The sequence below is a fragment of the Eptatretus burgeri genome, chromosome 5, assembly GCF_056783735.1.
Source record: "Eptatretus burgeri isolate ZD-2024b chromosome 5, Ebu_testis_v1, whole genome shotgun sequence".
Lineage (NCBI taxonomy): Eukaryota > Metazoa > Chordata > Myxini > Myxiniformes > Myxinidae > Eptatretus > Eptatretus burgeri.
This window is the reverse complement of record NC_140965.1, coordinates 115,245,641-115,262,541: the sequence shown is the minus strand read 5'-3', so window position 1 is coordinate 115,262,541 and position 16,901 is coordinate 115,245,641. Positions and strand designations below refer to the sequence as shown.

The 16,901-nt window shown below is 46.4% G+C and overlaps 1 protein-coding gene across 2 annotated transcripts in view; it reads right to left on the bottom strand.

Annotated features, from left to right (window-relative positions):
- LOC147027214 (glutamine--fructose-6-phosphate aminotransferase [isomerizing] 1-like) overlaps positions 1 to 16,901 on the bottom strand; it is a 46,683-nt gene that overhangs the window by 26,371 nt on the left and 3,411 nt on the right. For both annotated transcript variants that reach the window (XM_085883448.1, XM_085883449.1), the window contains exons 2-4: positions 9,084 to 9,191; positions 4,665 to 4,772; positions 3,960 to 4,085 (exon numbers count right to left, since the gene is read on the bottom strand). In XM_085883448.1, the coding sequence (XP_085739574.1) occupies positions 3,960 to 4,085; positions 4,665 to 4,772; positions 9,084 to 9,191 (342 nt within the window). The remainder of the gene's footprint in view (positions 1 to 3,959; positions 4,086 to 4,664; positions 4,773 to 9,083; positions 9,192 to 16,901) is intronic.

Genomic DNA, 16,901 nt, shown 5'->3' with positions numbered 1-16,901 from the left:
CTCCATCTCATGTCACCCCACCCCACCTCACAATCCTCCCTTCTGGACTTTGTAATGACCAACTTCCCTGCTAAGTCTCCTGTTTTTCCTCTTGTTAAAATGGTTCATCTTCATATGCTTGAGAAACTCAACATCTGTCTGGCTATTTTCAGAGCCACCACAACACTGGAGTGTGGCAGTTCTCTAGTTAATCTTTCTTCTGCTTGGAAGTCAGCCAACATTACTGCATCACATAAACATGGTGAAAATAACAATTCCCTTCACTGCACCAAAAAAACATCTAACTTCCCATCATCAGCAAGAGCTTGGCATCCAAAATCGCAGTTGAGATCAAATCCTTCCTTTGCTCGAATCGACTTATCTCAGACCATCAGTTTTAATTCAGTCTCCTTTCCCAAAAATGGATGAAGGGCCTTCACATGAACACTTTGGATCAGGGCAATCTTTCCAGACATATCTCGAGCAATCCAGACAGTATATAGCACTCCACCTTGCTCTTCAAACTATCTGCATACGTCATCAAAGGCCAACTCCACACGATCTACTGATTTACTCCAATCTCCTAACCACTGTGTGGCTCTCAAAGGAATCTTTTCATCTCACCCTGTCAAGACTGGAGTGCACCAAAGGCAGTGTTTTGGGCCCATTCCTATTCCAAATCTTCATTAACGATCCCTCTGACTCTCTAGAAAAAAATCCTCTTGTTGCTGATGACTCCCGCTTCTGCTGTAACATCCCACCGCCTTCAGATAGGCAGGCAGCAGCCGCGTCCATTTCTGAAGACCTTGATAGAATCATGACCTGGTCAAATACTTGGAATGCGTCCGATTCTCCCTCTCTACGTGACACATTTCGTTTTTTTCATTTTCTGTTCATAGCACTTCTATCGCGCACACGTGCACGCACGCACAACAACTGAAGGCAATCTCAGTTCCTTCCACAAAGCTCGGAACAAGTGTGTCTACCCTGAGGAGAGCCAGGAAACATCATCTTTCTAATCCCAAGTCTGAACTCTCAAACCTGTCTCCCTCCTCGAAATCCTGGTGGCGTCTAGTTAAGTCTTTTTCTGGTGTATGTTCCCCTTCCATGCCCTCCTTACCTCAAATGGCCACACAGCTCAACTGCACGTGAAAAAGCTGAATGCCTAAACTCGGTTTACTTCTAAATCTTGTGTCCCAAACCGATCACTTTCCTGAGGCACATTACCCAGTAGCACCCAGCAGTTCTTGGACTCTGTGTCCTTTTCTCCTGATGAAGTGGAGAGTTTGCTGTCAAACCTCGACTCAGATTCTGGAACCGGTCCAGATGGCATCAGCCCATGTGTCCTAAAAACCTGCTCTGCTGATCTTGCTCACCCTCTCTCTGTTCTATTCACCCTCTGATTTACTCAAGGTCATCTGCAATCTGCTTGGAAATCGGCAAACATTATTGCCCTGCACAAAAAGGTGCAAAAACAGATCCCTGCAACAACAGACCAATCAGCCTTCTGCCAATCATAAGCAAGATTATGGAATCCATCATCGCTTCAGACATTAAATCCTTCCTCTTCTCCAATAGCCTGATTTCCGATCATCAATTTGGTTTCAGACCAGGTCACTCTATCCTGGATATGCTGTTTCTGCTCTCCCATAAATGGATGGAGGTCCTCAATGCCAGACAGGAAATCCGAGCCGTATCCCAAGACATATCACGTGCTTTTGACATGGTCTGGCACCCTGCCCTGCTCACCAAACTCTCTTCCAATGGTACCCAAGGCCTTCTCCACTCATGGCTCACAGAATTCCTCTCCTATCGCAGGCAAAATGTGGCCCTAAATGGAGTTCTTTCATTCCCTCTTCCTGTCCAGGTTGGAGTTCCTCAAGGTAGCGTTCTGGGCCTTGTTCTTTTTCTGGTTTTCATCAATGATCTCTCAGACTCTGAAAAATCCTCTTTATCTCTTTGCTGATGACTCCACCTTCTGCCGTACCATCCACCATTCCTCAAATCGGCAAGCAGCAGCTTCTTCGATCTCTGCAGATCTGGATAAAAATCAAAAACTGGTCCAACAGGTGGAACATGTCTTTCAATCCTGACAAATCTCACACTCACTATTTCTCTCTGAAAGGACTGTTTGGAACCCCACCTCCCCCCTATTTACTTTCTCAACAAACCTCTTGAAGAAGTCCTTTCGTTTTCAAGCTTCTAGGTATCACTATCTGCCACGATCTTTACTGGGAAAGCCACATTTCCAACCTGGCCTCCAAAGCCATTCGCCGACTGGGAATCCTCCACCATGCAAAGTCCTTCCTTGGCACACCTGAGCTCCGGACCACATACAAAGCTTTCATCCTCAGCCTGATGGAGTACTGCTCTCCCTTCTGGGCTGGTGCTCATGCCTCTCACCTTTCCTGGCTTCACACTGTGGAAACCAAGGCATTTAAGATTATTGGCATCTCCCTTGATGAGGCCGAGTCTTTGGGTCTCTCACTCTCTCACCGCAGGAAGTTCCGGTGGTCTTTCTGTCTTCTACCATCTCCTGTCCAGTCTCACCCCGCACACCCACCATATTTCCACAGGGTGCTCAAGGTCTGCCAGAAACCCCCTTCTTGTAAAACTACCAAAATCAAGAATCACTGCTCACCTGCACTATTCCATTCCTCTTTTTTCCCACCTTTGGAACAAACTCCCACACACTCTTCAATCCCATTCTTCCCTCCAGGTCTTCAAAACAGATGTTCACCACCGTCTCTTATCTTCCCCCATCCAAAACCACGATATTTCCTACCCCCGTTAATCCACCCCAAACCCACCTCCTTCAAATTCCCTGCTTTCCTTCCTGAAAGTCCCTGTAGTACCATTTTGTTTACCCCGTGTACCCCACCCCATCCCTCTCCCTTCCACAGATCTTCTATTGTCTCTGCTCCCCACTATTCATGCTTCCCTTTCCCACCCCTCTTGTCTCCTCTGTGTTTCAGCTCTTACATGAGCTTCGACATGGCATACAAAAAAAAAAAAATTACCCCCGTGTGGGAGTGACGGTCATCTCTATAATGTTTTTTACTATCATAAATCGATGAACCGTTGCCAGATATCTCCTAAAATGACAGACGAGATAGGTTTTGAAAATGGTGACTTTCACAACTTTCGTGACCTCGTGACCTTGACCCTGACCTCGAATCCGGGAAAAAATATGTCATTGGGTATCACTCATTGACCTCGACCCACATCCCAAATGTCATCAAGATCGGAAGTAAAAAGTTTTCTTTGTACCGGGAGGTGTTTTTGACCATCTTCCAGGTTACGTGGCGGCCAAACGGGTCGGAAATTCAAAAATCTGTCCGGTTAGATACAAGATAATATTTTTTACTATCATAATCAATAAACAGTTGCCGAATATCTTGTAGACTGGCAGACTAGAAAGGTTTTGAAAATGGCGATTTTTATAACTTACGTGACCTCGTGACCTTGACCCTGACCTTGAACCCGGACAAAAGTTATATCTTTGTGCAACACTCATCGACCTCTACCCACATACTAAGTTTCATCAAAATTGGAAAGAAAAATTGTTGACGGACGGACGGAAGTATGGACGGACGGACATTTGGTCCGGCTTTATTAGGTCATCTCGGAAGAGATGACCTAAAAAGGAAACAAAAAAAAACCAGCACAAAACCAACCTCAAGCATCAGCAACCAAAAAACAGGAAAAAAATGTAGAGTTCAAAACATTTCAGGAAACTCATTCAGTAAAAATTTTTATGATAATACTTGTGAAAACTATGAGCAAGGATTAGTCCAAGTATAGCAGTATCTGAAATTGGAAAACCTTGATACACCAGAATCATCTGCCAAAGTCTCATTTATACAAACCAAGGGCAACAGGATTGGAATAAATCCACACGAAAGTACACACATTCAACCAAGATGGTTCATTTAATTAATGAGATAGAGCCTATGAAATGCATTCAGGTGGATTCTTACCATTCTTCTTTTCGGAGCGATGCGGGTGACTGTTCACAAAGTTTGGCTCTCCGTGAGTGGCCCAGCGAGTGTGTGCGATGCCCACGTGACACTCAAACTTCACTTCCATGTCAAGATCCACCTGCTCTGTAACACCATGGATAAAGGAGGCACTTCTAGATAACCCAGAATGCTAAATTAATGGTAAAAAGGCTTCAGTAATGAGATGAAACTCCTACTGTTACAACTACTACTACTACTACCACTACTTTAATAGCCACAATTCACACCTTCCTGTGGGATGAACTTGGGAATGTTTCAGCCCAATTCATTCAGGAACAGGCTGGCCAGGCATTTGTAATTTATCCAAGGTGGTGGCGATAACTTGCCCTCCTCTTCACAAAGACAGTTGGATTTTTAACATCCACCAACAACCAGCGTCAATAGCCGGGCATCCCATAGAAAAGGATGTTAAGCTGTTGATATTTTAATGTTCTTTTGATCGACGGCACACGCGTTGATGAATCACGGTGCTTTTGAAACACCACGGTGACAAGTTTATAGCTGGGCCAAGATTCGAACCCAGGCAAGACGGTTTAAATGCGAGTGTGCATACCTTTAAACTATCTTGCCAGCCCTAGTAAAATGAGATGAAAAATAGGCATTCATAAAGTTGCAGCAAAACAAAAAACAACGACATTCAAAAGGGATTGCTGTATCACTCACTGTTTATCTCTTCCTCGAGAGCCTTTACCTTCCCACGCTTCTTGATGAGCTTGATGGTTTTGAAATTTTTTTCCCAATTCTTATCATTCCCTCCATCAACAGCAACACCTAGCACACAGCAAGTTGAAGAACACTTAAATGAAATGCAAAGTCTGTTACGGATGAGAGGCATTCAACGAATGAGCAAAAATTGTTCATGAAAACAAAAATTGTTTACCAAAAAAAAAAATCAAAAGGTTTCAACTACTTCTGCAAGAAAAATATTTGATCAAAAACAAGCTCAAGCACAAAATACATTTCTTACTACTCTACTTTGTTTTGCAGATTTGGGAAAAGTTTGGTTTAAATTTCCCGGCAAAAAAGCAGATTCAAATATCAATAAAAGTCATTTGTTTTATGAATCAGAGGGATTCAACCTATTTGGTCCTGTGTAGTTGAAGGATGCCTGAAAGAGAGCAATCTTTGGGTCAGTTTAGGCTTGGAATTTTTTATTGAGAAAAACATCCATAATGTGACAATGAAATCTGCACCAAGTATTTCGACGAAGAGGAGGAGAGTCTTCACTGCTCGACAACATGTACTTACAAATTAAGGATACAATCCAATTGTTGTGCATGTACATGTCAATTTATTCCATTGGGTGGAATAAACATAACATTTATCAAGATACGGTAACCACCGTGGGAAGCGAGGAGAAGTTGGCATTTCGGATGTTGACCCTGAGTTGGAGAAAGAGTGACTGCTCCGACGAAGGGTTAATGCCTGAAATGTCAACTTCTCCTCGCTTTCCTGTAGATAGTATACTGTAAACCCTCAACTATCGTGGGTTTAGACTAATTCCGGGCAACCTATTGTGTTCCCATTTCGTTATCGCAGAATTTAATTTCGACCAATTGCGGTTTTTGAGCTGAGATGAGACACCGTTTGTGTTCTGTGCATGTATAATTACCTCTCATTACGAGCTTTGTTGTTTCTCCCGCATCATTTTGAATGAGTCCAAACGTAAAGCGATGGACAAAGTTAGTTGTACCAAAAGGCAGAGAAAGGTTATGACAATGGGCAAAAAGATTGAGACGTTACATTGGTTAGTTCGAGGAGAAAATGTGGCATCTGTACGGGCCACCATTACGGGGTCAAAGATTGCAGGTCGAACCTTCCCAATTGAGCTCTTCTGCATTCCTAAAACTTCATTTAACTTCAAACCACATGCCCAAACCTTCATTAACTTTCAAAACTCATTCTCAAACCTTCAAAACTTATTCCCAAATCGTCATTTTCCATTTTTTGGGTGTGTAATCCTGGGACCCATTGGAGTAAAATAGGCAGAATATAATAACATGACCCCCTTGACGGCTCCCGTAGGGAGCAGATGCTTCTCATAAAGCTAATGCTACTTTTCCGTTCGCTGAATCACCTTCCCCGCTCCCACTTACATCTTCATCCTGAGCTAAGTCTTGTGTTTTATATGTATGGCAAAGTTCAGTGCGAGTACGCAATATGTTTACCCTTACCCACCTCACTGTTTTGTAATAAATTAAAAAGGTAAAAGTTTTGTTTTTGTTCAAGTTACACTGCATTTATTATATTTTCGTGTATATTTCAATGCTAACTTGCTATATATATATATATATATATATATATATATATATATATATATATATATATATATATATATATATATATATATATATATATATATATACATACATATATATACATATACATGTACGTGTTTATTTCAATAGTAGTGTGTTTATTTATGGTTACCGTCAGTTTTTCTCGATATTTTCTCCAAGACTAGGAGCCGAACCTCTCTCTTCCTATTGGCCTTTGGTTTCCACAATCGCGGTATTAACTATCGCAGCATTTTCCAGGAACCTAGCCCCCACAATATTGGAAGGTTTACTGTACTTCGATTGATGTCCAGTCAATTCCATCCATCTTTAGACATGTCCGCCTCTACAGAATGACACGAGCCTGCAGGATTGGACTCATAACCTCCACCACCGAAGGTGAGCAGAGGTTATGTTTTCACCCCAAGCACAAATTGTCTAGTTTTTTGATCATGATATCTCAAAAGTTTATGGATGGATTTGGACGAACCTTGATGGAGTTAGATGGTTGGGTGTGTGATAAGGACCAATTGATTCGATTTTGGGCAAGATCTAAATCTGGATCTGAGAATTTTTTTAATTCAAGTGATTCTTCACCATTGAAAGATGGGGCCAAAAATGATGCATCGCGTGATATTTCAAAACGTTGTGGCCAAATTATGACTAACCTTGGTGGATGAGTTGGGGAGGTGACAAGAACAGGCCAATTCGATTTTGGTTCAGGTCCGGATGCAGATCTGGCCCATCAATGGGATACAAAACAAACTGTACAACCTGGTGGAGGTATTAGCACGACCGTGCGCCATTCTAATTTTCCATGATATTTTTTCATTCGTCATTTTCTCTTCCTGTTCTTTTGGCTCCTTACTTGTTGTGCCAGAGCTTGCATGGAGCCTGTTCACTCCCTGTATATTGCAGCCCTCTACCCCCCTCACCCTCTCAGTCTTCCCTCACCCATTCTTCCTAAGTGGCTCATTGGGGTTTTCTTCCACCCTGCTACTGCTAGATTTCCCCACTTTCCACTTTGTTCTAGCTGTTTTAGCTTTTCGATTTCCATGAGCTTGCATGTGTATACAAAAAAAATGGTATACAATATCCATGTACATCGATCATGGCTCAAGGCAAGAGTAATGACATATATATAAAACTGTTTAATATCAACCTTGGAACCTATATACCATTATTATTATTATTATTATATGAATACGCTAAGTCATATTTGTGGACGTATCTCCTCCGAAACTGCTGGACGGATTGTCGGCATGCTGGTGCTCTGTGGTTTAATGAACAGCATGGGCTATGTGAGATCGTGCCACACGGACAGGTTTGGGAATTTTTGGCGATTTTCTAATTTTTGCATTTGTTTGCACAGCAACGTGTGACGTCACGGCTGAGAAGCGTAATGACGTCATGACATCATCGGTCATTCGCTAACATCATTACGTCTGTCGGCGACAGACCGTCACCGCTGAGAGGCGTAATTCCACTCCGTGAAAACAGCGTCTGCAATGTAAAACCATCTTCTGCACATGCTGACTACCTCAGAAGGTGCATTTGACACAAAAAAACGTAACAAGAAATATTGTATATAAAAAAATTATATAAATCACATTGTGAACACTGGATATATAGACGTCCTAACGAGCCCTCACTTCAGAAACTTCGCGCAGAGCGCGGGTTTGGCTAGTATGTACGTGTGTATGTATGTACGTATGTATGCATGTACCATCTACTCCTCCGAGAGGATTTAACCTTGAAAACTGAAACTTTCAGAAATTAATGAGGGCACCCGGAAGTTGTGCAATGCAAGTTTTGTTTGCTTCCATCAAGTTTTGGAAAATAAATAAACAAATAAATAAATGATTAATAAATTCCCCTATCTTGGCATTTTCTTCCTCTGGGGGTAGGGAGGGGTGCAATTTTAATTATCCGAGCTATATAACCACGATGTATATACATGCACATACGCAGGATGCATACTTTTGCTTCATATTACGTAACCCAGGCCAATTATATTTCCGGGAGCGATTGAGGTAGCGGTCTGTTGCCTATACACCATCCAAATAAAAGAGATGCGTCAGAAGACTGTGTTGCACATTTGAAACAAGATCGCCCGTCAGGTGAGTACTCTGCCATGGTATTAGCAATCATAAAGGTAACAACATGACCACTTTGGCGACTGCCATAGGGAAGGGATGCTTCTCGTAACATCAACCCACATAAAACACAATGTGTGTTGATGTATTCATCTGTCCCCCTTCATAAGCATGGTTTAAGTGGGTTTTAAAGGCCAATCTTTTAACATGACTGGGTACTCACTATGGGCAAAACACCCGAAAAGATCCCGAGGACCCAAAATACGAGGACCCCAAAGACCCAAATAAATGATGACTGTGTGTTCACCAAGGCCTATTTTTCAGGACAAAAAACACTTGAAAAATATTTTTCTTGGTTTCTAAATTTATTAATCTATAAAACTGTATCTGTAAAACACACTTGGTTTAATAATACAACTCCAACCCATCATTTTTGGTGGGCTTTATACGAGTACTGCATTGTGTCTGGTACATAGATCGAATCGAAAATGGGGCTCAATCGTAGCAACAGTGTGCATAATAACGAGATGTTTCACTGGGCTTCTCCAACAATCACAAAATAAACTTGAACCACATATGGTGCAGTTGGAAACGTTGGAGTTGGAAAATAAAGTTGGAAACCTTCGAAGTTTTAAGTCACGGCCCCCTTTGCTCCCTGGAACTCACAAATTTGAAGATTGCTTGAACACACCTGTGAGCATTCAGTTTACCTGCAGAGTCATATCCACGATATTCTAGGCGCTGAAGGCCCTTGACCAGCATGCAAAGAATCTCATGACGAGTGCGAGGAACATTGTAGTTGAGATAAGCGAAGATTCCTGTGTGGAAAGAAAGAAAGAAAAATAAAAATCTCAAACATTCTTGGATATTCTGCAAACATCAAACTCACCTGAGCCTGTTGTTGCAGGAAATTTTTTTTGTCCCAAATCATTCAAGCTCAAAACCTACCACTCCATTAGCCACTGACTGTCCGATTTGGAACCATTTGTCCCCCACCCGTCCGCCAAGGTCGGAGACGGGGGTCATTAAAATGACCTCCGACCGACCGATCATCCGTCCATGTACGAGGGCGAGTCGAAAAGTATCCACAATGATTTATTAAAAACTGTGTTGTGTTGACTACATTGCTTATACTTCCAAGTCAAAGCACAAACTGTCTGCACCATTGTGAAGCAATTTCAATCTTGAGCAGTCAGTAGTAGTGTCCTTGTAAGGGAGTTAACATGACCACTCCACTATCCGTTTGAAACAAAGAAAAGCAGCGTGCAGCGATATGATTTTTGTGGGCTAAAGGTGTACCGGGGCAGAAATCCGTCGCATATTTTCAGCACAATATGGGAACAGTGTCTTACCGCAGTAGAGTGTGTATGATTGGATCACCACGTTCAAAAATGGTCACACAGGTGTCACTGATGATGAACGATCGAGACGCCCATCCACGTCCACAATAGAAGAAAACATTGAATGAGCTCGCGCCATGATTCTGGATAACTGACGGTCAACTATTGACGAAGTGGCACAACATCTGAACATCAGTCATGGTTCTGCACGTGAAATCAACAACCGACTTGGCTTTCATAAAGTTTCTGGAAGACGTATTTCAAAACAACTCACAGAAGAGCCCAAGCGCAACCTGGGGACAATCTGCCGAAGCCTTTTGAACTGCTTTTGTCATGATGGGAATGCTTTTTTGAGACACCTTGTCACTGGAGACGAGATGTGGCTCCACCAATACGAGCCAGAGAGCAAATATCTGACATCACCAGTCAAAAATAAGTTCAAAAGTCAACCATCGGATGGAAAAGTGATAGCCACACTTTTCTGGGACTCCCAAGGCCCGATTTTGGAACAATATTAAGAGGGGGGAACAAGGGTAAACAGTATCTGTTATTGTGAAATGTTCCAGGGCCAGTTGAAACCAGCAATTCGATGGAAACGCCGAGGGCTACTGTCAAAAGGTGTTGCATTGTTGCATGGATAAGGCCCGTCCACACATTGCTGCCCATACTATGGAAACCCTCCTGCAATTGAACGTTGAGGTGTTGGAGCATCCTCCGCACAGTCCTGACCTGTCCCCTTTGGACTTTCACCTGTTTGGTCAACTCAAAGATGCTTTAAGAGGCCACCACTTTGCCAGTGACCAACAAGTGAAAGAAGCGGTACATGTGTGGCCAAAAACATTTTTCTTCTGAGGGCATACAGAAGCTTGTGAACTGCTGGAGTAATTGTGTTGAAAAGGAGGGGGACGATGTGGTACATTGAGGCTCTTGTACATGCTCAATTGTAGTTATATATGCCTGGTGTTGGCTGAATGGTTAGAATGGTGGGCTTGGGATCCTCAGGTCCTGAGTTCAAATCCTGCTTGGCTGTTGAATTAATACCAGGTGGGGTTGACTCAGCCTGTCATCCTTCTGAGGTCAGCAAAATGAGTACCAGCTTGCTGGGACGATTGAGCCATTTGAGTATCCTGTGTCGGAGTGGCGACCCGTCCAGGATTGTGCACAATAGCCCAGGAGACTGCTTAGGCAGCACCGACGCTCTGCACAGAATATGATCCCAATGGATGGATGGTCGTCATACGATTTAAATAAAAAATATATTGCAGATAATTTTTGACTCGCCCTCATACTTTTGTGTACAATATATTTCAAAAACTGTTGAACATTTAGCTTGCATATTGTGGACATCGATTCCTCATGACATTATCTCAACCTGATTAGGTCACGGCTGCGATCGGCTGAATTATGTTGCGATGGCAACCATCTTGGTAACTTGGCTTGTGTCCGTGGCATTTCAAAATACGCTCAAGATTAAGCTTTCAAATTGCACAGATCCAATCGTCATACCACCTGAAAGGTGGGGGACCTAGAGTATCAACTCCTCGTTTTAGTTTCCACCGTCTTGGGTATATCCCAAACCAATGGCCACTAACAGCCTACAGTCCACCCATTTGAAACCCTGGATCATGATTTGCAGAACTTAGGTTCAAATCCCACAATCCTATTTGTTCACCGTTGCCTTTTACTTTTAAACATGGAAGAGTAGATTCATGTCTCCTTATGTCTTTGTCCGAGATGTGATTTATGTACAGGATCCTCCATGAGACAATTAGGGTGACTTGAAAAATATTAGACAAAAAAAACGACTGCACACAAATTTGATTTGCTTTATCACTTTGAAGTCGTCCAAAGAAAGCTCGATAAGCATGGAATGTATGTGAAGAAAGCGTTTGACCAAAGTTAACTTTTTGAGTTTAAAATGTTTTCCCATTTTGACTCTTGTAAACAAAAGTCCCCACCCCCTGGGGCACGAACGGGTTCAACAAGTATGTCCACGTCTGCAGGTTGTACAAGTGGAGCGTGAGGACACGTAAGCTCGGTTCGAAATATTCCAAACAACCTCAAACGCATCCTCAGCAAAAAAAAATCAACATTGTTATAATGATGTTACAAAGTAATCAGATTTGACAAACTATCCTGCACAGCTGAGCAAAGTGCTTACTTGGCACGAGTACAATTCGGGTAAATATTCAAATTTCAAGGGTGATCAAAGACCCGCTGTCAGACAAGACCTGGTATGCATCCACATCCCCAGTTTCGGTTCTTGCACACAACTGCAGACTGACGATCGAGAAAGCAGGTGTTCGCACAGTCGCCTCCATGATATCTGATACTAGCAGGGGTACCCAGCATTGCCCTGTCCATCTTTTGTGGGGTTCTTACACACTTCCCTACACCCACGGTAGAGCAATTAAAAGAAGAAAAAAAAATCCCCCAAAAATCTGACTTTTGATTCAAATAAATTTTTTAAATGGCTAAAACTCCACAGCACTCACTGATGAACCTCTGAAAGTTTCGCAAATATTCGTTTCAACCATCTTTAAGAAAAATGGTGACACGCACGCACGCACGCACGCACGGCAATCTTATCGTACAGTATAGATTATAAAACGGTGGGGTTTATTATTGGACTGGTAGCAGCTGATCAACCCCAAGTTGTGTACTTGTGCCATGTGAATAAACAGAATAACATGAACCCGACAATGCGAGGACAACATGGGATGCATCATCGCAACACTGGAACTGGAACAAAAATCCCACACCTTGTTATTGCTAAAAAATGGGAGGAGGGGGGGGCAGTGGGGAAATCAATGTATCGACCTCCTAATTTTTGTGAAAAAGGGGTTCAATTTACGACTGTTGCTCAGATATATAATGTAATATGAATTATGAACACTGAACCTGCCAGGTCAAAGGACAGATTTGTTTACAGAAAAGGGGACGGCAATGCAACAAGGTTGGAAATTGTAAAAGGTAGATTTGGAGAGATAAAGCAGAAAATTTGAGTGACTCAAGGAGATGGGGATGGGCCAGGCATCTGCCTGAGGAATGGGCAGACGGAGATCCCTGGAGTACCGGAGGAAAGTGGACGCAGCAACGAGCTGCTCCAGCACATGCTCCCATATCTGACCTGACCTGACAAGTATTGGATAGAGTCAGGCATGGCCTTACGGTGCGGACACTGGAAAAGGCAAAGAGGGAAAAGGAGTGTGCGAGGTGGAAACAAAACTCCGGCACGAAGCAGACGCCCAAACAGAGCATGGAGGAGATACGCAGAGACAAGAAGCATTAGGGATTATCAAAGGTTTCCCAGAACCAGAAACTACCAAAGAAAAACAACCAGGGATTTTAATAAAATCTATCACAGAGATTTCGACATGATGGATACAAAAGAAACTCTTAATTAATTCTGGTAGCTTGTTGAAAACAGAAAATGGATCCAGGATCCTTGCAGAATAAAGATGGAACTTATCCTGAAAATGACAAAGACGAAGTGGAGGTGTTGAATGAAGCTTGAAGGAGTTTGTTCGCAATGGAGAACCTGAATAACATCCACATTCCTCACTGGCATATCCAAACGCCCATGGCTCGGAGTCGACGTTTCACAAGACGTTGTCAAGAAGAAGTTACTGCAACTTGATACAAATGGACTACTTGTCCCGATGGTATGCACCCAGAGCTGTGAGAGAAGTGGCACAGGTAATCGGTTTACCACTTGTGAGGGTGCATGAGGAATCTTTGATTGAAGGTTTTCTCACTATGGACTGGAAAAGAGCGAACGTCATCCCGCTGTACAACAATGGAGGTAGAGCAAGTGCAGGAAACTATCGCCCTACTAGCCTCACATCAATAGGAGTGAAAGCGATGGAATGCATCATTCGAGACTTCCTTGTTGATCTCCCAACAACTAATGGACTGCTAGTGGAAGCCCAATATGGTTTTTTTATTTTTGTATACACAGTCGAGGCTCATGGAAGAGGTAGTACGAGTACACTGAATGGATCCGGACGCAACAGGACAAAAGGAACAGCAGGAAGAGTGGGGGGGAAACACAAACAGCAGAGCTGGACAATGGGTGTGGGGAGGAAAGAGGGGCAGGAGAGGATGCATGGGGTGGACGAGATGGATTCAGAAGAGAAAACTGGAAATTTGGATGGAGGAGGGATTGGTGTGGGGGTGGGGTTAATGAGGGTAGAAAAGATCACCGTTTTAGATTGGGGTTGGTCTGAGACGGTGGTGAACAGTTGTCTTGAAGACCTGGAGGGTTGGGGCTTTCACTCCTCATCGATGATGTGTTACTGGATATGAAAACGGCAACAGTGTGGAGATGTATCAGCTGCATAACCAAATGGTAGAACCAGTACAAGAAGAAACGGATCTTGGGATCATTACAAGACAAGGATCTTCACTTTCACAGACTTGTTGCTGCACCTGCAAACATGGTTAACAGAAGCTTGGGAATGATGAAAATGGGCTTTCAGCCATCTTCGTGTACACACACACTTCCCTTGTTATTCAAGTCCATTGCGAGACATGTGCCTGGATATGGTTACCTGGCATGAGGTCATGCATTTGTTTCTGACACATAAGGTGGAAAGGGTTCAGAGATCTGCTAAGCTTGTGCCATCATATCCAGACAAACTTAGGAGATTGAGCATACACTCGCTCAACTATCAACGCAAGAGGTGTGACATAATCCAGGTCTTCAAAATGGTAAACGGCAACGACAGGATCTCTGAAAACTGAAAAGGCAAGAGAGTAAGCCACGAGAGGTCACAAACTGAAGTTATTTGAACAGAAAAGCAGATTAAACATCAGATAAACAACAATCACACCAAAACTACTGGGTCAATTGCCACCAAGACAAAGTTCGACGTTGTGGTGAACATGGGCTACTTGGTTTCAACTGTAGTTTATTGGGTAGGGGAGGGAAGGTCCACAAATATTCTCTACGTAAATGTGTATCGTTTAACACCACTCGGTGGTGGTGGTGGCAGAGAGTATTACAAGTCAGCTGTGGAGATAACTCGCATTTTTGCAATGGACTCGTCCCAACAGAGTGAGAAGCCCCAATGCCAACCTCCACTAATTAGGTGGGGTGTTCGGAGGGAGGGGACGGGGTGGGGTGTTCGGAGGGAGGGGAAGGGGTGGGGTGTTCGGAGGGAGGGGAAGGGGTGGGGTGTTCGGAGGGAGTGGGAGGGGTGGGGTGTTCGGAGGGAGGGGAAGGGGTGGGGTGTTCGGAGGGAGGGGAAGGGGTGGGGTGTTCGGAGGGAGGGGACGGGGTGGGGTGTTCGGAGGGAGGGGAAGGGGTGGGGTGTTCGGAGGGAGGGGAAGGGGTGGGGTGTTCGGAGGGAGGGGAAGGGGTGGGTGTTCGGAGGGAGGGGAAGGGGTGGGTGTTCGGAGGGAGGGGAAGGGGTGGGTGTTCGGAGGGAGGGGAAGGGGTGGGTGTTCGGAGGGAGGGGAAGGGGTGGGTGTTCGGAGGGAGGGGAAGGGGTGGGGTGTTCGGAGGGAGGGGAAGGGGTGGGGTGTTCGGAGGGAGGGGAAGAGGTGGGGTGTTCGGAGGGAGGGGAAGGGGTGGGGTGTTCGGAGGGAGGGGAAGGGGTGGGGTGTTCGGAGGGAGGGGACGGGGTGGGGTGTTCGGAGGGAGGGGAAGGGGTGGGGTGTTCGGAGGGAGGGAAGGGGTGGGGTGTTCGGAGGGAGGGGAAGGGGTGGGTGTTCGGAGGGAGGGAAGGGGTGGGTGTTCGGAGGGAGGGGAAGGGGTGGGGTGTTCGGAGGGAGGGGAAGGGGTGGGGTGTTCGGAGGGAGGGGAAGAGGTGGGGTGTTCGGAGGGAGGGGAAGGGGTGGGGTGTTCGGAGGGAGGGGAAGGGGTGGGGTGTTCGGAGGGAGGGGACGGGGTGGGTGTTCGGAGGGAGGGAAGGGGTGGGGTGTTCGGAGGGAGGGAAGGGGTGGGGTGTTCGGAGGGAGGGGAAGGGGTGGGTGTTCGGAGGGAGGGGAGGGGTGGGTGTTCGGAGGGAGGGGAAGGGGTGGGGTGTTCGGAGGGAGGGGAAGAGGTGGGGTGTTCGGAGGGAGGGGAGGGGTGGGTGTTCGGAGGGAGGGGAGGGTGGGGTGTTCGGAGGGAGGGGAGGGGTGGGGTGTTCGGAGGGAGGGAGGGTGGGGTGTTCGGAGGGAGGGGAGGGGTGGGGTGTTCGGAGGGAGGGGAAGGGGTGGGGTGTTCGGAGGGAGGGGGAGGGGTGGGTGTTCGGAGGGAGGGGAGGGTGGGGTGTTCGGAGGGAGGGAGGGTGGGGTGTTCGGAGGGAGGGGAGGGGTGGGGTGTTCGGAGGGAGGGGAGGGGTGGGGTGTTCGGAGGGAGGGGAAGGGTGGGGTGTTCGGAGGGAGGGGAGGGGTGGGGTGTTCGGAGGGAGGGGAGGGGTGGGGTGTTCGGAGGGAGGGGGAGGGGTGGGGTGTTCGGAGGGAGGGGGAGGGGTGGGGTGTTCGGAGGGAGGGGAAGGGGTGGGGTGTTCGGAGGGAGGGGAAGGGGTGGGGTGTTCGGAGGGAGGGGAAGGGGTGGGTGTTCGGAGGGAGGGGAAGGGGTGGGGTGTTCGGAGGGAGGGGAAGGGGTGGGGTGTTCGGAGGGAGTGGGAGGGGTGGGGTGTTCGGAGGGAGGGGAGGGGTGGGGTGTTCGGAGGGAGGGAGGGTGGGGTGTTCGGAGGGAGGGGGAGGGGTGGGGTGTTCGGAGGGAGGGGAGGGGTGGGGTGTTCGGAGGGAGGGGAAGGGGTGGGGTGTTCGGAGGGAGGGGAGGGGTGGGGTGTTCGGAGGGAGGGGAAGGGGTGGGGTGTTCGGAGGGAGGGGAAGGGGTGGGGTGTTCGGAGGGAGGGGAAGGGGTGGGGTGTTCGGAGGGAGGGAAGGGGTGGGGTGTTCGGAGGGAGGGAAGGGGTGGGGTGTTCGGAGGGAGGGGACGGGGTGGGGTGTTCGGAGGGAGGGGACGGGGTGGGGTGTTCGGAGGGAGGGGAAGGGGTGGGGTGTTCGGAGGGAGGGAAGGGGTGGGGTGTTCGGAGGGAGGGAAGGGGTGGGGTGTTCGGAGGGAGGGGAAGGGGTGGGTGTTCGGAGGGAGGGGAAGGGGTGGGTGTTCGGAGGGAGGGGAAGGGGTGGGGTGTTCGGAGGGAGGGGAAGAGGTGGGGTGTTCGGAGGGAGGGGAAGGGGTGGGGTGTT